The 25,933-nt window shown below is 37.8% G+C and overlaps 1 protein-coding gene and 1 long non-coding RNA gene across 2 annotated transcripts in view; both read right to left on the bottom strand.

The window, feature by feature from the left end:
* Positions 1-10,278: 10,278 nt before the first annotated feature.
* LOC134795579 (uncharacterized) overlaps positions 10,279-25,933 on the bottom strand; it is a 265,880-nt gene continuing 250,225 nt past the window's right edge. Inside the window, exon 2 of the long non-coding RNA XR_010144826.1 lies at positions 10,279-11,022. This is a non-coding gene — a long non-coding RNA (uncharacterized LOC134795579). The remainder of the gene's footprint in view (positions 11,023-25,933) is intronic.
* The window catches only part of LOC134795573 (dual specificity protein phosphatase 22-like), an 85,979-nt gene continuing 74,020 nt past the window's right edge, over positions 13,975-25,933 (bottom strand). The window contains exons 6-8 of the mRNA XM_063767467.1: positions 21,341-21,517; positions 16,518-16,707; positions 13,975-14,647 (exon numbers count right to left, since the gene is read on the bottom strand). Coding sequence (XP_063623537.1) covers positions 14,620-14,647; positions 16,518-16,707; positions 21,341-21,517 — 395 coding nt within the window. The 3' untranslated portion in view covers positions 13,975-14,619. The remainder of the gene's footprint in view (positions 14,648-16,517; positions 16,708-21,340; positions 21,518-25,933) is intronic.

Below are 25,933 nucleotides of genomic sequence, written 5' to 3'. Positions count from 1 at the left end.
TGCGGGCGGCAGGCGTACCGCGCAGGCGAGGATTCATTTAAGCGGTCGGTCTATAAAGCGTTATACTCTTATACGAATTAACTCTGCCGTAAATAAGGACGTTTATACCTATTTAGCACTGATCATCAGAAATAAAACCACATTTAGGATAGTTCAGAGCAATTCAGATCTTTTTACAAGTTCTAAGTGTCATAATAACGTGTATGTCCCGTTGCTTACTTTTCTAAAAGAGTAATATACCATTTCCTTGAAAAAATCTGTGCTTAATAATTGGCTAAAGGCTCACCAAGTATAAAGAAAACGATTTCTTTCGTATTTGATACGTAAGAAATAAAAAAATTCTTGTCATTAATTGCCAAATCACTACAAAAAGCAAATTCATCAACATATCAAGAGAACTTCGTATGTATGAACGGCCAAAGAATTGTTTTTCATATATAACATGAAAAACTGGGACTATTGTATAGTAACGCCAGTGACGATTAAATATTAAAGACCGCTAACTTCATAAAATAGTTTAATTAAATATTTTTTTGTGGACACTTACACACATAACGACCTAGCCCCAGACTAAGCAAAGCTTGTACTAGAGTTAAAATATTCAAAATGGAACTGTCATAATTATTTTTGCACTGGGTCCTCTCTTTAAACTGTAGGTAGGTACTTACACCATAATAAAACATTTAACTGAAACTTCGAAAAAATTGGTACCTCACCATTGTATGGAAATAAGAAGTCTTTATTATTTAGTCGTCTCTAATAAATGTGTACCATTTGCCTTTCGATGTGTTGATATAATATGTTGTGTTATATTATATTTAACAAGGATGATACCCCGACGACCACGGCTCGAATAAAATATATAATGTGTATAGATTTGTAAGTAGAAACTGTAAAATGATTACAGAATGTACAGATAGTGTATTCATGTATGCAGTAACATCGTAAAAATGCGTTCTTCGTAAAAAGCGTCACGTGTAAATGAAGTTGCTATATTTTCACTTCTATGGCTTTCGTCAGTGCCATCAGTGGGGTAGTAATCCAACGTTAAGATATTGGTTTTGTGCCAACGAATATGATGTATCTACCACAAATGAGAACGATTCATTCTCATCTGTGCCCGGCGGCGATGAATGGCAATGAATCGTTCCCATCTGTGCCCGCCTCGTTAACATGGGGCGTGGACAAATAGGAATGCACCCAAATGTAACTATGGAATCCCATAGTCGACAGACAGACGCCACTGTCGCCATCTTGTGAATGTAGTCGGTTCAACTATTGTTAGCCGGGCTCCACGAAACGTGCCGCATTTTACGAATATCCTGTTGCCTATACTTACAGGGTGAAATCAGAGACGTACTTAATCTGAATTAACAAGAGTAATTCCAACAGTTTTTTTTTATTAAATGTAAATAGAAAATAATAAATATGATACCTGCTGACTTGGACTGCCTACACTCCGAGATATTTTGACATTCGCCTACAAGCTAGGTACATTTCAAATTTGTAGGATTAATATCGTGATTTGCAGAGTAATTTATTTTTAATTACAATTTCATAAAATATTTTAATTACCTAATAGTCTTAAAAGGTGATTTATGATTACATCTCTGATGTTACTCCGTATGAATTATTGAATAATTAAGAATTCCTTATGTATTTTATTCATATTAAGCACATTAAACAGAAAAGTTTTAAGGTATGATCTCGCTTGGCACGCTTCTGCAGCGCATTAATAAAATAATTGCATTTAAACGTTCAACAACTAAGGACCAGTTTGATATTACTTTTTAGACAAAACAAGAAGCGTGCTGTAATATCAGTTTCGTAAAATTCGTATTAGACTTCTATTTACGAGTATGGATGTCTGTTATATAATAAACCTTATCCATGACTAAATAAGCTTCATAATGCTTCGCCGTCCAGTTCCAAAATTCTAAAGGCGGTTATAGGAGGGCAAATATAATGTAAATATAAATAAAATGAAGAAAACAACAATTCAATAATAAATAGGACTGGTAAGCTTTGTCAAAAGTTGCGTTTTTACGTAATAAAAATATTCTTAATCGAGATGTGATCAATTTTGTAATATGACGAATGTAATCCAATTACTACGGAGAATCACGAGTGTGAGCGATGACGAAGCACGTAATTATTAATGAAGATTAGCAGTTTTTATTATTCGCTAGTCTTTGATATACAGTTATTTGCTCGACTATTCCGTGTCACTGTTTCCGAGTTCCTAAATATATAAAAAACAAAGAAGCAGTTGTGTAAGTATGTAGATAATTCATAGATTTTCTTTCTCACAGATTTTACGAAGCTTACAAATTGAGATTTGCTTTCCATGACAATAACTTTCTTTTTATTTAACTGAGATAAATACAAATTGATATTTAAAACGACCGAAGCATTTACATAAGTATGACAAGTATATGTTGGTGTTTAAATATTTGTGTAGACTTTAGGAAATAGGTATAGCAAGGAAATTATTTATACTTTGACATACAGGGCCAAAACGCCAACAACAGTCGCTCTCCTAACTTCGGCCACTTCAATTATAGGCTGACAAGAAATTGTAGAAAATTATTGAGGGCGCCACTTCCTACGTAACTGTCACATTTTTGAAGTAAAGTGCTTAAACATGGCAACAGTTATGAAAATTTTTTAGTTCCATTTTAGTTAATTTCTACTATTTTATGTCGGACCATACTTTAGAAGAATAAAGTGGCCGATATGAGGAAGAGTATTGGCTTGGGTTTATATATTCATTCACAAAGAGCGCTTATAATTTCCTACTAATGACATGTGAATTAAGATTGAATATCTATGACGCCTTAACTAATTGGATAATTATTTGACAGCCAGTCACGAAATTACAAATGTATTACTCCTAACCTTTCAATTGAAAGCCATTGTTGTTGATTTAGGTATATTTCAACTGTATTTTTGTCATAAGTACCAGTATATAACTAATCTTGCTTTAACTAAATGCGTTAATATAGTTATGTTCACTAACATTCCTTATTTTCTCTAGTACTTATGTGTCCAATGCTCCACCGTTAATATTAAACCTATTGCAATATATTGCCTTAAAAAATATTTTTGCCTCTACACCTGCTCTTTACCTATTTATCTGTTTTATGTACGTACAATTAAACATATACTTACATTAAATTAATGTTACTTACTTAATACTTTAGTTGTCAATGTGTATATGTTAACATTAGATTGCAATTATGCGTAATATATAATTTATTTAGTATCAAGTATGATTGTATCCTAGAATAGGTAACTCAACATCGATTTCAAATAAATAAATACTATAATGCCTGTTCAACACCAAATCGGATAATAATTTCTAGACAAAAAGGTTTTGTCGAAAACATTTTTAAATTATTTAGTGCGTATCACCAGACATCGTAAATTTCATTGCATTTTCGGTGCAGCGGAGTGGTGTTAACGGAATTGGTGTAAACAATTTCAACCCTAATGATTAATTAGCGTTAATTACGTTAATATTAACCTTAATTTACCATCTCATTTGGAATTATATAATACCTACACCAACCATACTTTCATACTCATTATTTTTGCATTCAATTATTGTAGCATCAACATACCAGCCCCTTACTTGAGTAGTATTAAAGACACGATTTCTTTGAATTTAATTCTAGCGTTCGCTAAATAATTTATTTAGGTATTTTGTATTACAGACATTAAACTACTTGACCGTCACTGGAAGCTTTATAATTGAGATAGCATATCTGTTTCCGTCGAATTATCACCAGTCCAGTGCTTTATTTGACTTCGGTTTCCTGCGACAGTGGCGACACCTGGCGGACCGCGCCATTTTTATTCCAGGTAAAAGATGTCCGGTGAACGGTTTGGCATTGGCATTCAGTTTCCCGTCGAAGCAACAAGTGCGCAGCGAGTCAGGCTCACTGACCCTGCAACCGTTACAAATTAAATTTAAAATATAGAAATTGTTACGCGTGATTACTTAAATCAATACATTATATTAATAAGTGTTTTTAAATACGAAAAGTGATCACGTAAGTACCTCATTTCTAATATTTGCACAATAAGTATGTGGTCATATATGTTTAACAGTTTTTCTGTTCGGACCACTACCTACATTTTAAATAATTGTGCCAATAAATAGAAAACCAGTTTACTATAGTGTTTTATTTGCAGATTTTTCTATTCGATTGTATTTCTCGTGAGAAATTATACAATCGCTTGCAATTTTAGAAGTAGAATTAATATCATTACTATTTCAGAAATGGCTAGTGATCAAAAAGGCTCGACAGAGCTGCAACCTGGTACAAGCGGGATGTCAAACAAACGAGCTAGAAGTAGAAGTTTATCCAGCAGCAGTTCAAGCAGCAGCACGTCAAGCTCGTCATCTTCAAGCGGTCAAAAGCGGTCGCACCGCCACCGCCACAAGAAAAGTAAGCGATCTCGGCGCTCCGCGCGCCTAATGGACAAGCTGTTCAAGGAAATGGGTGAGCTTCGCAAACATATTGCAGTTGGTAACGACAATAATGTTTGTCACGATACTAATTGTTTTGAAAATAATCGTTGCCTTGAAAATTCAAATGTTGCTTTCCCTGATAACGAGTCAATTCTGTCAGAGGTTAGTGGTGATTTATATGAAGTTAACAATGTGAATGATGCTCCATGCCCAGACGCTGAGAGTCAAGACGCAAATTCAAATTTGCCGTTCACTTTTGACATTGAAACAAAATTAAAGGAACCTTCGGTCCCTAAAACTCCAGAATTTTTTCTGAAAATGCTTCTTGACGTTCAGCGCTTGGGAAGCGCAGCATGGTCAGAGGTTAGATACTCTGATACACAAAAACTTTACAATCATACACCAGGTTTCGTAGACCTGGAATCAAACGAAGAGGTAAAAATGTATGATACTTCACGTCATCTAGCTTATGCTGATAAATCATATGCAGCTATTACCTACTGCATATTGAAACAAAAACAGGCTATTCAAGATAGTATTCGTAGTCTTTTGTCGTGGGCTAAAAATATGAATTTTTCTTATGACGAATTAAATACTAAAGTTGATGAGCTTTTCCAAAAAGGCGATCTACAAAAGGTTTCCTCTGATCTTTTACAATTAGTTTGTGGGCACCGCGCCGAAGCTATCGAAATGCGCAGAGAGGCCATTACAAGCCAAATTAAAGAACCACTTGTCAAGGCATTAGTTAACAAAATCCCCCCTTCCACAACTAACATTTTTGATGCTGATTCTTTTACATCAGCTCTTGAAAAGGCAGGAGGTGTTCGAAAAACGTTTTGGCCTCTTAAACAAAATGCTCTAAGCAAGGCAAATCAGCCTAACAGCCGCCCCTCGCGGGGGCAAGGCATACGAAAACCTACAATTCCATCGCGTGGAATTCAGTGCAATGCGACTTCAGGGTACTTTCCCTCGCAAAATATGCATATGCAAACCTGTTATAACGCACCCTCGCGGGGTGTATGCCATTGTCAGAATTGTCAACAACCGAATTACCCTTGGGTAACTCAACCATCAAACAATCATCCTGCTTACCACACAAGTGGAAGAGGGTCATTTCAAAATCGAGGCTCGCGGCCCGATCGTGGAGGTACCAGAGGACGAGGGAATGCCGGTAGAGGTTACAAAGGTAACCAGAAACGGCAGAAACCATGACTCGGAACCGTTTCAAGCAGGCCAGTTAGCGCACTTCCTCACTCAGTGGAAGAAAATGGGAGCACCAGAAATAGCATTAAAGTTAATCCAAGGATATCGCATACCATTCCTTGCAAAACCTCCTCTGGTGTATCCCAATTTAAAATCGGGCCCCTTTCACACTCCTGTGTCAAAGGAAATGTCTTTAATTGTGCACAACATGAAAGCTCAAGGTGTTCTAAGTGTAGCACAACCGTCACCAAGCTTCATTTCTCCTCTTTTCCTTGTGCCAAAACCGGACGGATCAGCTCGACCAATATTCAACTTGAAAGCGCTAAACGATTATATACTGGCCGAACCGTTTCACCTAATAAACATGCATCGGATTCCCGACTTCCTCCAACCAAACGACTGGATGTGCAAGGTAGATATATGCCAAGCTTACTTTCACGTGAAAGTAGCCGAGGCACACAGACGCTTCCTGCGCCTAATTTACAACGGAGAATTGTTAGAAATGACGTGCTTGCCGTTCGGGCTAAGCACATCTCCGAAAACGTTCTCAATACTAACAAATTGGGTAGCTCAAACCTTGCGACAACAATGGGACGTCCGAATTGTAGTTTACCTGGACGATTTTCTGATTGTCCATCAAAATGCAGACATATTACGAGATCATGTCAAAATCACTATTCAAACCCTCATAAGTCTCGGATGGAAAGTGAATTTCGAAAAATCGATTCTGTATCCTCAAAAAAGTATAGTTTACTTAGGGATACTTTGGCGAATTTGGTAAAACTTAAAATCCTTACCAGAAGAAAAAGTAACTTCATTGCGTCAAAAACTAGAAGAAGCTCTTTTTCAAGGAAAACTGACTTTAAAAAATACTCAGAGAATAGTAGGATCTCTGAATTTCGCCAGTTTTGTCGTTCCAAGGGGTCGGCTCAATCATCGACGACTTCTAATGTTTCTAAACTCCCTGCCAGACCCATCGACCATGTCATTCCCGATACCACAAAGTGTGTCGAACGAACTAAATTGGTGGGTACAAAATTGCCAGGCGTCCACAGTTCTACATCACCCTCCCCCCACCAATTTTCTAACAACCGATGCGTCGGACCAAGCCTGGGGGGCGCAGTTGAACGACCTAGCTCTGTCAGAAGCTTGGCCTCGAGAAGAACAGAACCTTCATTGCAATCAGAAGGAAATGTTAGCCATCCTTCATGTTCTTCAAGGTTACGCTCACCTGTTGCATCACAGTTCGATGCTTATACAATGCGACAACAGGACGGCCGTAGCCCATCTAAGGAAAGAAGGGGGGTCGAAATCGTTAGCTCTAGTAAACATAACCCATCAGATTTTAGATCTTCTAGATCAAAATCAAATACACTTCAGCGTACACTATCTACCGGGCAAGTACAATTGTCAAGCCGATCACCTATCGCGTCGTCGCCTACCGCCGGAATGGCACTTACTACCGGCTTGCGTAGAGAAAGTATTTGCGAAGTGGGGAACACCGGTGGTGGATCTATTTGCCTCAGCAACAGCCCATGTGGTACACAATTATGTATCTCGAGACCTGAGAGACCCTCAAGCGATGTACCACGACGCATTCAGCACTCCATGGAACTACCCACTCGCGTGGGTGTTCCCACCACCTTTTCTGATGCCCAAAGTCCTCGCTCACTTGAACCAATCGACTGGGATATTTCTCGTAGTAGTACCTCGCTGGGAGAAAGTGTTCTGGCGGGCAGATCTCAAAGCCCGAGCGCTAGCAGCGCCTCTTACCCTGAGGAACCTGCGGAAGAATCTCGTCGACACGTTGACAGGGCTACCACCTCCCCAAGTCGACGAAATGATTCTCGAGGTTTGGAAGTGTGGGGGTGGTCTGAGGCGCTAGAGTCGTGGAGTTCAGATCAACTATCACTGCTTAAAAACTCTTGGAGAAAATCGACTTTAAGAACCTACAAAACAGCTTGGCAACGTTGGATTTCTTGGGCAAGTACAAAAAAATATAAACCCAAAAAATCCGACAGGAGCTCAACTAGCACAGTTTTTATCAGATTTACATTTAATTGATAAATTATCTTATAATACCATACTTTTACACAAGTCAGTCGTTTCTACGTTGTGTAACACTGAAACATCAAGTTGTTTGAGTTCACATGTTCTGGTGAAACACATTCTGAAGTCGATTTCCTTAACATGTCCTAAAACGGCTAAACCTCCAGTTTGGGATGTTGATCAACTAATAAAATTTTTATCCGAATATACAGTAGATGAGAACAATGCTTTCCAAACAACGCGTCATACTGCCACCTTACTACTTCTGTGCTCTGGTAGGCGCATACATGATTTAACCTTACTTACGATTGACCAGGATAATTGTATAAGATCAGACGAATGTATTATTTTTTGGCCCCAGTTTGGCTCAAAGACAGACTCTAGTAATCACAGGCAGTCCGGTTGGAAACTATTAGCAAATACCAGTAATAGTAAGCTAAATCCTCTTTTTTGGATAGAACGAACTATATCACTTCTAAATGACAGACGTAATACTGCTAAGTCGGTTAATTTGTTCATGACACTTAAAGGTCGGCCACAGCCAGCCTCACGGACGGTCATTGCTAATTGGATAAAAACTTTGTTTAAAGAAGCGAATATCGCAGCCACTCCAGGTAGCATTAGGTCAGCTGTAGCCTCAAAAAGTTGGTGGGAAAATCATTCCCTCGATGATATTATGGCGCGTGGAAATTGGCAATCAGCTAACACGTTCCAACGATTTTATAGGAGAGAAGTAGCAAGAACAAGTACTTCTTCTACGAATGTCACACGATTGTTTAATCCTGTATAGGTATTATGATAATTGATTTATATAATATAGTTAAGTAAATTTGATTTCTCAGGCACTGTGCCTGGTTCTAATCATTCAGAACAACATTGTACAATTAATATTAGTACATAAATAAATTATAGTAAGTTACTATAAATCATTTAAAAATCATTAATTATTATATTTACTAAGTGTAAAATTATCTATCAAAGAATAAAATAAATGAAATCAATATTTAAGTGTTTTAATTCATATTTAATTCAGATACTAATGAGTCACATTGGCGATATATTATATTAGAATTAATCTAATAAGGGGCGACACCAGGCGATAACAAACAGGTCTCAATTATAAAGCTTCCAGTGACGGTCAAGTAGTTTAATAGACGCGTTTTACCTGAAATAAAACGCATATTAAAATACTTACCTCACTGGAAGCTTTCATTTCATTTCTGCCTGGTGAAATTAAGCCAATGACAAACCGTTCACCGGACATCTTTTACCTGGAATAAAAATGGCGCGGTCCGCCAGGTGTCGCCACTGTCGCAGGAAACCGAAGTCAAATAAAGCACTGGACTGGTGATAATTCGACGGAAACAGATATGCTATCTCAATTATAAAGCTTCCAGTGAGGTAAGTATTTTAATATGCGTTTTATTTCAGGTAAAACGCGTCTACTATTTGTATTTGTATCATTTGAAAAACTTTATTCTCGCCAGCTAGGCTAATCCACCTGTAAATACTCGCTATCTTTTATTTGTACATCGAGCATCGTCCTCCACTCGCCATTTAACCCGCCGCATTTGTTACCATTAAGTTGTTAGATTTTTATAAAAAAACGTAGTGACGCTTATTTTTTTGTAATTTATGGTTGTCAATTAAAGTAGGTCGACGTTGACTTGATTTTTGTGAATAGGTACTTTACCCCAATCAAAGAGGAGTGATATAGTATGGAAAATCTTGTAACCTCTCTGTCCCCTTGTAATTACGGTCAATAAATTTAGTTTCAGAACCATTTCATACCTTGTCACAGTAAGGTAGAATGCGGTCCTTAGCGACATTCATATTGATGGTCACTGTGACAAGGTATTACCTACGAGATGGTACAGAAATTAAATTCTTTGTCTGTACTATTTGACATGTTTTGCAACACATATTGGGGAACTATTGAGTTATGTCAACTCCTACATTGATTAATTTATAAATTATTGAAAGGAATGGAGGCGATTGATAGGCCAATGTAATCTAGATGTAAGAATGCTTCCTTCATTCCTGATACAAATTCAAATTATTTTTGTAACTGAAATAGCAAATTTGAAGGTGCAATACGACAGTTCATAAAGTTTTGTGAATCATTGTTGAATGAAATTTTAACAGATAATGTTAGATATATAAATTAAAATGTTTTAGCTCCAAGTTTTAATATAAGTAAATATCTACATAACAATATTGATATATTATGAAACGTGTTTTATTTTCCTTCGTGCCTATGAAGCTTATATAAGTTTTTACAAATCGTCAGGTGACAAGCAAAACTCACTAATTACTAAAAAATATTTAACGAAAAATCAACCGTCTTTTAGTACTAATATGGTTCACTATGGCTATGAACTTGTGGTGGTAATTAGTGAGTTTTGCTTGTCAGCTGACGAAATATAGTCCTTAAACCCATGAAAGTTTGGGCAGTGTTGCCTGTAAAAGAGATTAAACGTGACGATTATTGAAGGGAACTTGAAAATTAGTAGGTTTAACCTAAAATGTGTAAATGAAACAAAGTAGTTTTTATAATATTTTTTTATTAAAAATATACAGTTACAATCACACCATGTCGTTTGTTGGCATGGCATTATCATACATTATTGCTTTGATTTTAAAATTATTCAAACTTCAACAAAGAACCACAATTTAAGTGCATATGGTAACACAGGTATAAAAATATTTTTCAAAACTGGGATTTCCAACAATGTGTGTTTCCATAAATATTTAACTCTCATATAATCGTTATGAATCGGGTGTAAATATGAACCAAGAGTCTGTTTACCTACGGTTTCCATACATATAAGAATGTAAAAATACCGATGTTTCTGATGTTCCACATAACACTTCTACCTGACAAAATAGTGCTCTTAAAATTTTCATAAAATATTGTCAGTTATGATGGATCGAGGTAGGATAACGCAGGTCTTCAGTATTTATTTGAGAGACACTTTCTTTGTCTGCATACTTTACCAAGGGTCGTCCAACTACATGTGCAAGTTGCGGATTTTTTTCAAAATGCTGAATAAGTTCTCAGGAATTATGGGAAAATTTTCACAGGAAATACGGAAACTTTCATTTTGGAAATGGAAAAATTTAATGCCCATACAAAAATAAGAGATGTTTCCGAAATTTTCCCTTATAGAAATTTCGCTATTTTGGAAACTTTCCAACAGACATTATTATGTCCAACTGACAGCATGACTTTAGAGCATTATTAGTAGTTGTTGAATAAAAGGAAAATTCTACTAAAGGCACTACTAACATCACTTGGTGAAGTAAACAGGTTTTACGGTACTTATAAAAGCGATTGAAAAGTATGCTATTAATTAAGATAGGTGCCGCGAACTAAACTTTAAAGCTAGAACTACCCCAGTACTCATGTTTGTTTTAAATAAGCAAGTGAGTTTAGCGATTTGATGTGAAAATGTAACTTCAGATTTGTACTTGGATTTGTTACAACTTTAACTAGGCGTACAGTTAGCAAAAGAGTGGTATGCACGTTTGCATATAAATTTCTATACAGGTGTAACTTTTCTTTGGAGCTGCCTATCTGTTTCAGAAATTATTCTACACGGCGAGGTAGTTCTGGCATTCAGAATATTGAAAAAAAAAAGTTTCCAAATAATGAAATACACGACAGGTACACGAATTTGTAACAAAGCTACAGTGGCAGCATTTCTTAATATTAGTAAAATTATTAAAAGCTAGTCACCTAAATGCCACCGTGCTAAAGGCATCTAAATCACAATTCCTAATCAGGCTAAGCCCTAGCGAGACGAGAGAGAAAGAGATATGCAAAAAATCACAACATAGTTTTTTAAGTCCACTCACTGCACCGAAATCGTAAAAAAATCTTTAGACTTATTTAAACCATATACTTATAACTCATCGATCGGATATATGTATGTAGAGAAGTAGACTTCATTGAATTAGTGTTTGCGTGTTTGTTTTTCGGAGTTAAAGATTTATTTATAAGATTTAGATTTTTTTTTTCTGATTATTGATTAACAAACAAGGATGCTTAATTCCAATCATCGATTTAGCAGTGAGTGGCTATCGCGTGTCACTCACAACTTAATTTATACATAAAATGTTCCTAACTTTGACTTAAATGTAGGTCCCTACAAGGAGTGAGTAAAGAGCCTAAAATTAATCTCTCGCTTAATATTTTGGGGAATGTTCCCCAATTACTAATAAGTTAAGGTTGAGCTCACTCTGGCAAACTTGTTAGGTTGGTACCATTTTAAAGACGTCTGATTACAATATTCAATTTTCAGTAGAGACCTGAATATGCATAAAATTTTCTTCTGAATATGGAAAGCTGTTCTGTAATCTAGATAGTTTTGGGGCCCGTTTCTCAAAAGCTTGTAGGTAACTTGTAATACAAGCGGATGTCACTTTTTGACAGTTTTTGTTAGAAAGGGATTTTCACTTGTATTATTATGTAATTATGTATTATTACAAGTGACAAACTTTTGAGAAACGGGCCCTTGGTTGGTACCAATACATTTGCTCAATATTTATTTGACAATATTATGCCTGTCAGTTGTTTAGTGACACGCGATAAATCTTAAACTAGGATGTCAGTTGTAGGTAAGTATATTAAGGAGAAAGTTCTTAGAAACTACTTACAATATGCGAGTAAGCACGCATCAGCTAAATTATACTAGAAATGTGCAAAAAGAACGGACTAGGTTCACAAATTTGAGCAATGACAAAATTTTACATAGGTACAATCAAGCTCCGCGATTGTTGCGCCATTTAGGGTCCTAGCTAATATATAGGTTGTTTAATATTTTTACGCTATAGAATTTACAATTTAGCAAGAACCCTAAATGGCATAACAATCCCGTGTGGGGACCGTACATTTAAAATGGATGATTATAAATAAAATCGGGTTTTGGCTATGAAATAGCGTGAAACTTCTTGGAGCTCGAAAGTAACCAATAAGTACCGAATTGATAAAGGCGCCTGACAGCGCCTTATAGCCAATCGATTAAATAAACAGTGTTGATGTAGATATATGTTGTAATTCCTTGAATTTATATCTCCCTACTAATTTGTTTTGCAATGAGATGCATCATTAATTCATTACTTTTAATCGTTAATATTGCGGCAACCCGACAAATATAAAAAGGTGCGAGATCGGAAAGGAGGATTTAAAATTTTAAACCATTGATCATTAGAATTAGAGTTAAAGTTCAAAAGGGTATGAATTTGAATGACACGCTATCTATAATTTACAATTCATATAAATAAGTACAAACTATAGCTACAGTTTAATCAACTTTAGAATAGTTACTCGTATCCGTAAATCTGAACCAGCCAGAGCATTATTCTTAAAATAGCATCATTTAATTTATATACAATTTATTTCGTTAGCTCCATCACATAATAAATTAACATACTTAATGTAATATCGTTATATATCCGTTTTTATTTAATTCGACTTATTAGCAAATGGACTAAAGGCATTTTTTACGTACCACGCATCAGATAGATACAAAAATGCTGCGTAAGAAAACATGGTCAACGTCAACGTTTTTTTCTGGCAGAAAAAATATAAAATTAAATGTCGCCTTTAGACGAAGATTACATTGCTACAAACAGCATCTAATAATTTAATAACTTTGTTGGGACCTTTCATTTCCCCCGTAAAATATTTTGTATAATATATATAGGTATTTTAGGCAGCTTCTCAACGACCGATTATTTAGATCAATCAGTATTTTATTTGCTAGCCATTAGAAAAAGTTTTAACCAGCGGTGTGGACGAGTTAACAGGTAACACATTGTCTCATTACGTGTATTCACTATACCTATGTTTCTTGCTCGACAATACAGTTGTTGGCTAACCACTTCGTTCGTTCGTATGTTTGCCTTTCTATCGTCCGAAACGGAAGAGCGATAGAAAGGCAGATAACAAAGTTTTGATTTCAGACGTTCGCGGTAGATCTTCAGGCGCCTAAAAGCGCAAAACTAACACAAATTTCCATGCTCACGCGTAGTAGCGTAGTACTATTTCCTGCTACATATAAGGGCTACGCCGAAGTAGGTACGCTGTAGCAACGTTTTAAAAACGGTTAAGACATTTTTAGTAACATTAATAGTGGTAATGGTAAGCTCAAGAAGGCTCATCATCAACCTGCCTTCAAATAATTACCGATAAATGATTTACAGTGCAAAACGAAAGCTTACTATAATTATTTGTAATTATTAGCACTTGTCGTTGAGAAGCGGTAATTAATCACAATACTTAACATTTACGTCGCTCTAAGGCAATTTCAGAATCATCATTCGCTCTAAGACAATAGGGCTGACTCGTATTTCAAGTCCTTACCAACCAGTGGCTATACTCGTATCATGTCCGTAAATTGCCGAGACACTTTGTACTCAAAATACCATTTGGTACAATCTTTTCGGTACACTTCAAATTTGTGCAGAGGTTAATTCGCCTTTCAATTTTTGAACCAATTAAGAATGCTTTTGTGACTCTACAGAAGTGACAATATCTTGATTAAACATTTATGGCTCAGGATAAAGACCGCAGAGCTATAACTTAAGGATTTAGGTTCAAAGGTTAAAGGGTTTAAAGATGATGCGTCTAGATCTAGCGAACCGTTGCGAGAAGCACGGGATCAGTTAAAAATGTTTCACAAATGGCGCACTAGCGACGCATCCGTCAGATCTGCGCACTTATACATATAGACCATCCGACATTTTCGTGTTGGATCAAATTAGTTGACGTAGTTAGACTGGAAGCTGTCGGCGCGCTGGCGGGCGGGCGGGCAGTCCTTGTGGTAGTAGCTCGGGGCCACGGAGGCCTGGCGCAGCGGGGACTTCGGCGGGCCCCGGGCCGCGTGCTACGAGCACCGCTGCACTGCGCGTGACCTGCCGTAGAAAACAAAGGTTAAGAGGCACATTTAAAGTAGGTAATAGTTTTCTGAAATCGGGCTCAACAGTAGCGCGTTAAAGTATCGTTGCAAAAGTAGTGTCATCGCTAAAAAGTAATGATTAGATATTTGGCTTCCCGAGTTTTGTAACAGCATGTAAAAGAGGCCTTTCGTATATCTTTTGAACTTCATGAAAATGTAATTAAAGACAATAATTTAACTCCAAATGTAACATAAAATAAACAGTGATTTCAGACTTGAAATTATACCTTAGCATGTCTGTACCAGACTGTTTCACTAAGTGCTCATTTGAAACGCAAATAAAACAAATTCAACAAAAATAAACTGAATGTTCAGACTTGTAAGACGTTGTTACAAGATTTATACGAGAAGCAAAATGAGCAAACAAATCCTTACATTGAACACAAAGAACCAGCGGCCTTGAATAAAGGAAGCCTGCTAAATCATTTGCAGAGTTAGCATCTATTTTCTATCATTCCTCAGTAGGAGCCGGGAAAATCCGCCCACTGTCCAGCTAATCCAATCGCGTATTCCAAGCGCATCGCTTCACGTTAACCAATATATAAATTTGAACTATAACAGTTCTTATGAATCCCGGAGGCACACTAGAACTGGTTCGCCTGAGACCTTTCGCTTATAGCGATTTGAATAACAGTAGATATTAAGCGAGATAAGGATATAACGCAGACTCGCTCAGACAATGACTTAAATGTGTCAAGTCCGCGCTGAATGCATCGGCGATGAGGAACAAAAGAAAATGGATTGTTTACTTTCTCAACGCCATCTCGTTTTAAAAGTGAACTTTAAGTATTTTCTTTGTTGAAGGTGGTGCGTAAAATGGCAACCTAGTCAATTAGATAACACATTCTTATTGCTGTAGTAACAAAGGTGCGTTAAAATAAGCTGTAGAAAAAAAGTGTGACAATGATAACCTGGTGATAGAGCATGCAAAGGCAGGAGGGCATGGTCACATGGAGTCAGGATCCCAGGTCACCGTGGGTATTACCCATGCGCAGCCCTTTCTGTCATGAATGAAATAAAACAATTAGTAAAAAAACGCAATGAAGTAATTTATTTAAGAAGCAAAACAAAACTATTATGTAACAAAAAATAAAAAAAATAAAGATCTGCATAATAAAATCTGGCCAAACATTATTTTCTTACGGGCATAGAAGGCTCACATTATACATAGGTTCGTTATAGTTGGTTCAAGAATCCTCTAACATTGGGATATCTTTGAAAACATTTCCAACTTGGAATATGGACAATTATTATTGGATAAGCCAGTTAAATACGTCACAATCGTCACATCGATTAACCAAGTTGATTGACTGGCTAGTAGACTAAGTTAAATGCGCTTTGATATTACCGGGTGTCAGTCAACTAATATTAGGTCGGTTAAGAAGTTAATCAGGCAATAAATTGGTTTGTGAGGTGACCTGTTGGCTTATTACGCGTGGACGTGGTATTACTATATATTAGGATAGGTACACGCAGGGTACCTACACGCTATCGCCAATCGCTATCGATTACCTACTCGGTGAGTTGGTTAATTTATAAAGCAATAAGTTTGAGTCAGCCAATCTTTGGTCTGTGGAGTGGCACAGCAAGTGATGGCACCGTGACGCAACAGTGACACTACTAATTACCACGCACCATGACAAGTCAGTAGGATGATTACTTAGTCAGGCTATAGTTTTGTAAGTTAACTTGCTTCTGGTGATCAGTGAGGCTAGCCAGGCGGGGACGAGGCGGGTGGCTGGTGCGGGGGCAGCTAGCCGGCACGTGTACCCGCTACCACTAACCGGATACCGCCATCTTTGAGGCTGTTACTTAAGTGAACTCACCTCTGGTGACCACGATGAGGCGATCCAGGCGGGGACGAGGCGGGCGACAACGCTGGCGTGGCTGGCGCGGAGGCGGCTCGCCGACGCGAATATTCGTTACCACCGACTGCCATGGTGGTGCCGCCGCCTATGGGGTCCGTTACTCGCGTTATGCTGATACCGGAGGCGGAGCGGGTTGGCCGGTGTGTTGCTGAAACATAAGGTGTAGCTTGTTACGGTTAAAATTTTATTTTAGAGCTAAGACGATGAAGATTTTTCATTTACAACATATTTTACGAAGATTTTATAGAATTGAGATCGAGATAAGATACCATAAACAATTATTAAAGGTAAAAAATTCTAGAATCTCGCGGTAGAAGTGTCAATATTAGCATTCCCGACACACGATTTTAAGCACTAAGCAACACTAAGTATTTAAGACATGAAATTTCCCATCAATGCCTAGATAATTTACAGAAAACTCATATAATTGCGTAGTCCTGCCGATTCTGAATAAATCTACAATTTATAATTTAATAACCAGATAACATAAAGCCCACTATTGCTCTTTTTATGAGTATAATTGAGCCTCTCGACGAGGAACAGAAGACATATGAACTCTCTCTTCTCAGAAATTCTAACACAGCACAGAAATAAAGTTGTAAAGCTATATAAACTCAAACCATTGTTAATCCTCCGAATGGCAAGACACGTCCACCGTCCTTGATATCCGTTTGTCACGAACACACAATCCATCTCTTTCGCTCCTGAGCTATCTCGGAATACATGCACGTGACAAAAGAAAATAGTAACAGCTGCCTAGTTGCGCAACCACTCGTAAATTCTATTTCAGCATACGAAGAGCACACAATATATTTTATTATTAAATAAGTATACCTATCATTTGAAAGTTCAATACCTAATACATCAAAGTAAAGGCTACCAACCAACTAAACTTTAAGACGAAACAGGAGCTGAGTTTTAAATATTTTAGGTAAATATACCCGTCTCGCTAACGGAAGCGGCACCTAAAATTAGTGCGATAAGGACAAGGCGAAAAATCCTGCGTAAAAATCTCAAAAATCGAGGTTTCGTACTCCTCTGTTTCCTCCTCCAAAACTTAACCAATCGTAACCAAATTTGGAAATCTAAATGATTATGAAATTATCTGTGTCGGACCGTTTTGCTTTTTTGGCTAATTGATATCAGTTTTGAATGCCACGCCTCTCATTGCGGCATAGTCAATTAGGCCATTTTGGCCATTTTTGAAGGGCTCTCTACCGCCTTAAAAAACAAAAATATCAAAAAAAGCAAAACGGTCCGACACAGATATTGACAATATTAATCTGTGTTGAAAAAATCATTGCTCTAGCTTCAAAAACCACGGAGGAAAACGAGGAGTACGTTTGTATGGAGAAATGACCACTCCCGTTGGCTCTTAATAAAGTTCGATAAAGATACAACAAAAACTATATACTAGGTATACCTACTACCAAAGAATATATATATGCCTACTACATTCTGTACGATACATTTTATAGTTATCGCTGAGTTAGTCACTCCGTTGTTTATGGTTAGTGCAACAAGCCCTAAGTTTCTTACCTGTTGAGATTGTTTGATATTAGGAACGGTTAGCTAAATTAAGTTGTATCCTATTTTTTACTTTTTTATTTGACGAGGCAACTGATGTATCTTTTTGCTCAAAAATCTATATGACTTGATCACTTGGTCTGTGATGTTAAAGTTCTATAGCTAGAGGTCGACTCTATAAGGGTCAAACAGATCACTGTGTTATGTCTTTCCTGTAGACATACACAAGAGTTAAGGGCTATAAAGGTTAATTTCCTTATTTAAGCCTTATCCACGTGAAAAGGTCCTCCTTTTATTTAGAAAACTATGATAAAATCATTGCTTACATGCCCACAAGCTGTTAACTATTGCCCACAGGAGAGAAAAATGTACAGTTCGCGATAACACACTAGTTTTCTCTCCTGTGGGCAATAGTTAACAGCTTGTGGGCATGTAAGTATTGATTTTATCATAGTTCTTTAAATAAAAGGAGGACCTTTTCACGTGGATAAGGGTTAAATAAGAAAATTAACCGTTATAGCCCTTAACTCTTGTGTATGTCTACAGGAAAGACATAACACAGTGATCTGTTTGACCCATAATGAGAATACCGACTCCTTACCTAATCTGTCTGCCATCAAAAGATCCGAGCGAAGGGTTCAAGTTCAATTGCCAAGGACGTCGTTATACTATCAAAGAGAGGTCTTTACAATCCTTGGACAAATTCTAATGTCGTTTGTATTCAAGGGATGCTCAGTAGTATAAGTGAAAATCACTTATAGGCAAGAACACTTAAATAAATGAATATATTGTATGGAATGTCTCACCGAACACTTATAGGAACATACAAGATGGGCTTTTATATAGAGAAAAGAAAAATATTCACCAAATAATGCTTTTATTTTATAACATCTCAAAATTCAACTAAGATGATAATTTGATTGATGTGAATTTCTAAATAAATTGCCTAACACATAGATCATTTTATGATAGATTAAGTGTAAGATAAATTGCTTTACCAAGTGCCACTTCGATTCAATTGGTTTTGCTACGAAGTTCGTAGATGTCTACGACGTAGAGGGCTACGAGCGCAGAGTTCATAAATAGGACAACAACAACATCTTGACATTAAAGTGTCATTCTATCAGGCCTATTCGGATTTCGAGATAATCACAAGATCTTGAGACGATTTAGAGATCAACTAGATCTACATTAGATATCGACTAGATGTGACTTGGATATCTAAGTCATAACTTGTCGAAATCGTTCAAGAGGACCTCCAGAATCGCGGAAACGTCAAATTTGACATATACAAATACAAATATCTTTAAATTATCCGTATCGTAACTTGTTGAAGTCTAGTAGAAATGTAATTCATTTTCCGAATCGAGCCGTATGGAACTTGCTAACTATGTAAACAAACCGCTATATTGAGATTGTCTCTGAATGATGAATTTACTAGTGACTTTTGTTTACATAGTTAGCAAGTTCACTTTAGGCGTTAAGTTCCTATTCTAGCTCCGCTATCCTCGTTAGTTTTTAAAAATGGCGTCGCAGGGTTACAACAAAACAAGATAAAAATATATAGGTCTACTAACTATCTCTGACATTTTCCATTGTGTAAGTCCTTATATCTATGACATAAGGTATATTATTGCTAAGCCGTATGAACTCTGGGGCTGTGGCTAGTATTCACTACTCCGCCTCAGGGCAAACATGGAGTCGACGAGGCGAGTAAAAGAGAAAATTGTTTTCTGTCCACCGAAATTGCACGGCTTTTAAATCACTATATCCCGGCTATTTACCTGAAAGGACTGCCCAAATAAATGTTATCTTCACCTTTCAGGCGTATTCTAATTTTAATTAGAATAGAATAGTATTTATTCGTAAGCACAAACAATCGAGACAATACATAATAAAAAAGAAAACATAAAATAAGATTAAAGTGCCACGAAATGGCCCCATCTCAGCATATTGCTGGTGGCTTCCAGCGCTGATCTTCCGATGAGACCATCAAGTGAGAAGAATCACGGAAGGTAACAGACAAGAAGAAAAAGACATAAAAATAATGTACAGTAAACAAATAGTTAATAATTAGTAGGTAATTTTAATTATAGGATGTTATAAGATATGGATCGGATCTGTCAGTGTCAAAAGTGGAATTTTTGGTTGAAGAAAATCTTGAACCTAAAAATATCGTGTTAATGCAGGCAACGTATATTAAGTGATCTCACATACAAAGTTATGATATATGTACTCGCAGAGCAATTCCACTTATCTTAATGTAACAAACATGTTTACCGAGCTACCCTCGACCTTGTGTGAGGACAGCGAAAACACGAAATGATACACCATTCTGAGTAGCTTTATTTAGTATTTTTGTAACTGGTTTATCTTGTAACTGATCTCGTTTCTCATTTGTACGGGTATCTGTATTATCAGACTTAAAATGGTTGCTATGATCCGACGCCATCAGACACCATAGAACTTTAGGACAAAGATACACTTATAGCTTAGAAAACAGTAGGTAACCCGAGGTTGTAGAACCAGTGGCGGATTTGCAGTCTTTGCCGCCTTAGGCCCCAGGCCCTGTAGCCGCCCCTTTCTCAGCACCCATCATATTGACTACATTTTGAGTTATTTCTTGTTATCATCAGCGATTTTCTGTCACAATTTGCCGCCCCCAAAAAACTTGCCGCCCTGGGCCCGGCAGTGTGAAACTGTGGAGATGTTTTTAAGGGTCATATCTCACCGGGACACCTTATTGGGTTGCGCAATAAGCCAGGTGAAATACCCTCCATAGAGCTGTATATATTTTGCTGGTGGCCGGCGACTGGTTGCGCCGCGTTAGTGTCCCGGTGAGATATGATCCTAACCCCTAATTAGACACTCACCCCCGGTGTAGCTAAACAGCCCCGCGGGCGAGGACCTCGGCCGATAACCCGAGGCTGTAGAAGTTGTAGACATAGTAGAGAGCGTGGAGGGAGATCGTTTGAGGGCTTGTATTACTTGTACACTCACCCCCGGTGTAGCTAAACAGCCCCGCGGGCGAGGACCTCGGCCGATAACCCGAGGCTGTAGAAGTTGTAGACATAGTAGAGAGCGTGGAGGGAGATCGTTTGAGGGCTTGTATTACTTGTACACTCACCCCCGGTGTAGCTAAGCAGACCCGCGGGCGAGGACCTCGGCCGATAACCCGAGGCTGTAGAAGTTGTAGACATAGTAGAGAGCGTGGAGGGAGATCGTTTGAGGGCTTGTATTACTTGTACACTCACCCCCGGTGTAGCTAAACAGCCCCGCGGGCGAGGACCTCGGCCGATAACCCGAGGCTGTAGAAGTTGTAGACATAGTAGAGAGCGTGGAGGGAGATCGTTTGAGGCCCGGCGCGTCGCCGGAGGCCGTGGACGGTCGGCGGGGCCGCGACTGCCGCTTCGACCCGGTTCTACAGACGCCTAGAGTGGCAGAGGGAACCTTGATCAGAACAATATTATTTATAAATATGTATTAAATAATAACATGTCTGGTTTTTCTGTAAATACGAGGGCCGCCTTTTAAGTCTTGTCGTTTGCAAATCTCTCACAATTATATAAAAAAAACTACCATCGTATCAAACTATGTGAATTAAGCCTTCAAAAACAATTAAACGAATCATGATTGACCGAACTGTTTTAGTATAGCGTCGAGTTAAAGTTGACAAGTCAGTTGTGAAAATGGAAGTTTCATAGTTAGGAAAATTTCCTTGCGATAATTTTCTATACGTATCTTTAAATGAGGTTTAACGCGACTTCAGTGCTTTACAGAGCTGACTTCTGTTTTCATTGACAAAGCATCATGCCTTCTGACTGTGTAACGCTGGTATTTGGAATTTTAACGCGATTGCTCTAGTCTCAGTGATAGACTGGGTGAAGGTCGTCCGAACACCGCGAAAAACCAGGAAAGCATTGAGGCTGTACGGCAGCTGATCGTCGAAGATCGCTATGTGATATACCGAAATATAGAAGCTTCTATACGCATTTCACGGACAACCATTTAAAAAATCTTACATGAAAAACTAGGTGTAAAAAAAAAACTCTCACCGGACACCACATTTAATTGCTTACTGCCGACCGAAAAACGGCGCGCACTAGATGGTGCCGCAAAACTCTACAGTAATTCGATCGAGGAGATACAAAACTCGTTTATGACATTGTGAGTGGTGATGAATCTCAAACTCAAACTCAAAATATACTTTATTCATGTAGGCCTAGCAACAAGCTCTTATGAATCGTAATTAATCTTAATCTAATTATCAGAGCAATTTATTGATGTTAATATTATTCCATAATAACATTGGATTATTTATTATACAGATCAAATTTAACACTAAGAATTTCACAAAAGGATCGTCATGTCTAAATGTCAAAAATAACATAACAAAAGAAGTACCTACATACATCGGAATATCCATTTCCTTGGATTTATGCTTATGATCCAGATTAATTCCAAACAGCAATCCACCGTCTGAGTGTTCTAAAACGAGCCGAAACCGACCAAATATATACCTAAGTCATACGCTCAAGTAGTACTTAAAAAATAGTCGCCTCGTTTGTCGCCAAAAGTGGACACGTTGCCAACATCGTGTTAGAAGATCACAAAACAGTTAACCCTGACTAGTATATTACAGTTTGCTTACTAAGTAGAAGCTATAAGTGAATTCCGAAAAATCAACCGAAAACATCGAATGGTACTGAACCATGACAATGCAAGCTCACACTCCTCCTGGCAAACAATTGCGTTTTTACTAGAGCAAAACGTCGAAATTCTCGACCACCCGCCGTACAGCCCTGGCTAGAGCCCTAATGATTTCTTTACTTTCCCTAAAATCAAGCAATGTCTTCGTGGTCAATGGTACCGAACACAAGAAGAGGCGGTTACAAAACGGCCATTTTGAAGCCCCAACTTCGGAGTGGAATAAGTGGTTTCAAAACTGAATCGACCAAATGAAGAAGTGTATTAAATATCACAGCAAGTTCTTAAAAAAACAATATTACTTAAGGTTTAAATTGTCTTTAAATTTTACAAACGACAGAACTTAAAAGGCACCCCTCGTACGCATAAGTGTTCACATAACATGTCTAGAAAAATACACACATTGAGGTGCATTATATATACGTAAAAAAATGTACATATGGCCTTTGACCACGCTAACATTGCATAGTCTTGGCAGCAACAATGCGTACATACGATATATCCTATAGAAGCGCCATATTTGAAGTAGCACATGGAATAAGTTTCCATGAAGTGTGGCCGAACTCAGTCATACATTTATATATCTCGCAAACAAGCCGTGATAAATCATTTTTTATCAAATCAGAAAGCCGGCTGAATATTAAATCCTGGCACAGTTTTAACGACTGTTGTCGTAATTTCGCCAAAGCATCGATCAATAAGATTGACTGCCCGCAGTAACAATATTATTGGAGCGCTAAAACGGCCCCCAGTCACGCGAACTAGATTGTTCTAGGTAAGTAAGTAACTTGTTAATTTTGCTGCGGGAGACAAATTATCACACTTCACTAGAGGCGTAATTGAAGGCATTTTCGGCTGCGTCTTTGAGGCTTTTAATAATTAGCTTAGTTGTCAACTCTTACACAAAAAGAAAAAAATGGACGAGTATCTACGGTTAATTTCGTAAAATTGTATCCTTTATAAATAGGTATTATAGACGTTGTCGTTCCATAGGATCTTTTTAGGGTACCCGTACCCAAAGGGTAAAACGGGACCCTATTACTAAGACTCCGCTGTCCGTCCGTCCGTCCGTCCGTCTGTCACCAGGCTGTATCTCACGGACCGTGATAGCTAGACAGTTGAAATTTTCACAGATGATGTATTTCTGTTGCCGCTATAACAACAAATACTAAAAAGTACGGAACCCTCGGTGGGCGAGTCCGACTCGCACTTGTCCGGTTTTTTGTGAAACTACTCAAACGACCCAATATAGGTACCTACCTACAGTAAAAAAAATGTATCGAATGGCTACTTAGTATTGACTTTTCATGGTACAGTCACCAGCAATAATATGTTATATAACGAAGGTAGCAAAAATATCTGACACGATCTTATTTGTAGCGCAATAAGTTGTATAGGCACTTGTCCCACCGCCGACGATGAGCGATAAGCGAGTAGAACGATAAACTAGAAACGAGTGGGCGAGCGGCGAGAAGCGAGTGTTAGGTCCAATAGTTTTGTCGCTCGGCTATAGGCGAGTGTCCGAGTGCGACGGGCTATTACTCGCGTCACTCGCTCGGGCGGTGCAGCGTAGCCGAACACGCAGACTGATTGGTCTCGCAGCTTGAGTTCTAACTACGAAGCGAGCATCGCCGAGCGAGTACCGCTGAGCTAGTTTTATCTTATCCCGGCGATAAACTAGTAGAGCGAGTGTTCTCGCCGGCAGTGTGAACAGCCAGCGATGAACTATTAATATATGTGTCTCTTTTACTTTTACAGGATCCTAATCTTTTGTTCGTTTTTTGGGCGAGAAAATCGCCGATAGTTAATCGCTTACTCGCTCTTGGTGGGACAAGTGCCATAAGCGCAATAAGTAGCTGGTAGAGAAACGGCATAGGCAATTAGCAAAAAAGTAAAAGAAAATTCAAATGTCGAAATAAAGACTTTTATCGTGAAAAGTTTCAAGAACATTATTTTATTAGATTGATAGATATACTGTAAATTGCAGACATTTTATTACAACTTTTCTTTTCTGGCACGTGAAAATTAAGTTGCTACCTTTGAGAATACCTGAAGCATTAGTATTCAATTTAGCATTCGTCTGGCACGTCCGACTCGTAGGTACGGCAAATTGCCGAGCGTCACAGCCGGCCTAGCCAAGGTTACAATCGCTATCGCTTCGACAACGAAAAGCTTTATGTCTCTCTATCACTCTTCCATATTAGTGCGAAAGTGACAGTTGCGTTTCGATCGCTACGCAGCGTAAGCGATTGGCATCTTGGCTACGCGGCCTGTTTCTCAGAAAACCCTGGCTCGGAAACAACGCATCTGCCTAGTCTGATTTCATTCGACGCTTCGCAATTTGGAATTATTTAACGTTTTTGTAAGTAAATTTTTACATTATTAGGTACATAGTTTAGTTTTAGTATCAAATAGTAAAATTCATTCGGCCTTTATCCTAATAACTCTTTTATTAAAATTCGTATATAGATCTACGAGTATTTTACGAAGTCTTTATACCTACGACTTATGTAGGTACCTACGTAAGTACAGTAAATCCAAAATCCTGTAGCAACAGCTAACCACACATTTCCTCATGATATTACTGTCTTTCATTCCGACAGCGATTAAAGATGGAGCCATTTGTATAACTTAATTCCTTATTGACACAAACATTCAAGGAGTTTGGCGCTGACGGCTATCTCGAAACTGTTTAGGTATTCAATCAAGATTTCCGGGGATATTTCTTATTTAATGTCTTTTTCTTGTGTCAACTTATCAGTATCGATGTTAGGTAGACATTGTACCTATAACATAGGCCCTATATACATTTACATAGGTATCTACCTACTTCCTTAACCAGAATTTTTACACGATAAATGAATACGATTAGCTGAAGTTTACAATAAAATAATAAGGTTAAAATTAAGAAATGAGCAAACCACGGGCGCTAATGCTACTCGTAATGTCGTCTTTAAATTACATTCAAAATCCCTTCATAATTGTATTGTAAAGCGAAACATACCTATCAAGCTTTCTGCATCTAGATTTCTGCGGTAATAATTTGAATTTTGCATGGCAGGTACAATATTTGCGTCAGCCATTTCGCTCAGTATAATAACTCTATAACTTTGCGGAGTTAACGAGAATTTTAACGACGC

The sequence above is a fragment of the Cydia splendana genome, chromosome 12, assembly GCF_910591565.1.
Source record: "Cydia splendana chromosome 12, ilCydSple1.2, whole genome shotgun sequence".
NCBI classification, from domain to species: domain Eukaryota; kingdom Metazoa; phylum Arthropoda; class Insecta; order Lepidoptera; family Tortricidae; genus Cydia; species Cydia splendana.
The sequence above is the reverse complement of the archived record's forward strand: the minus strand, read 5'-3'. Positions and strand labels throughout refer to the sequence as shown.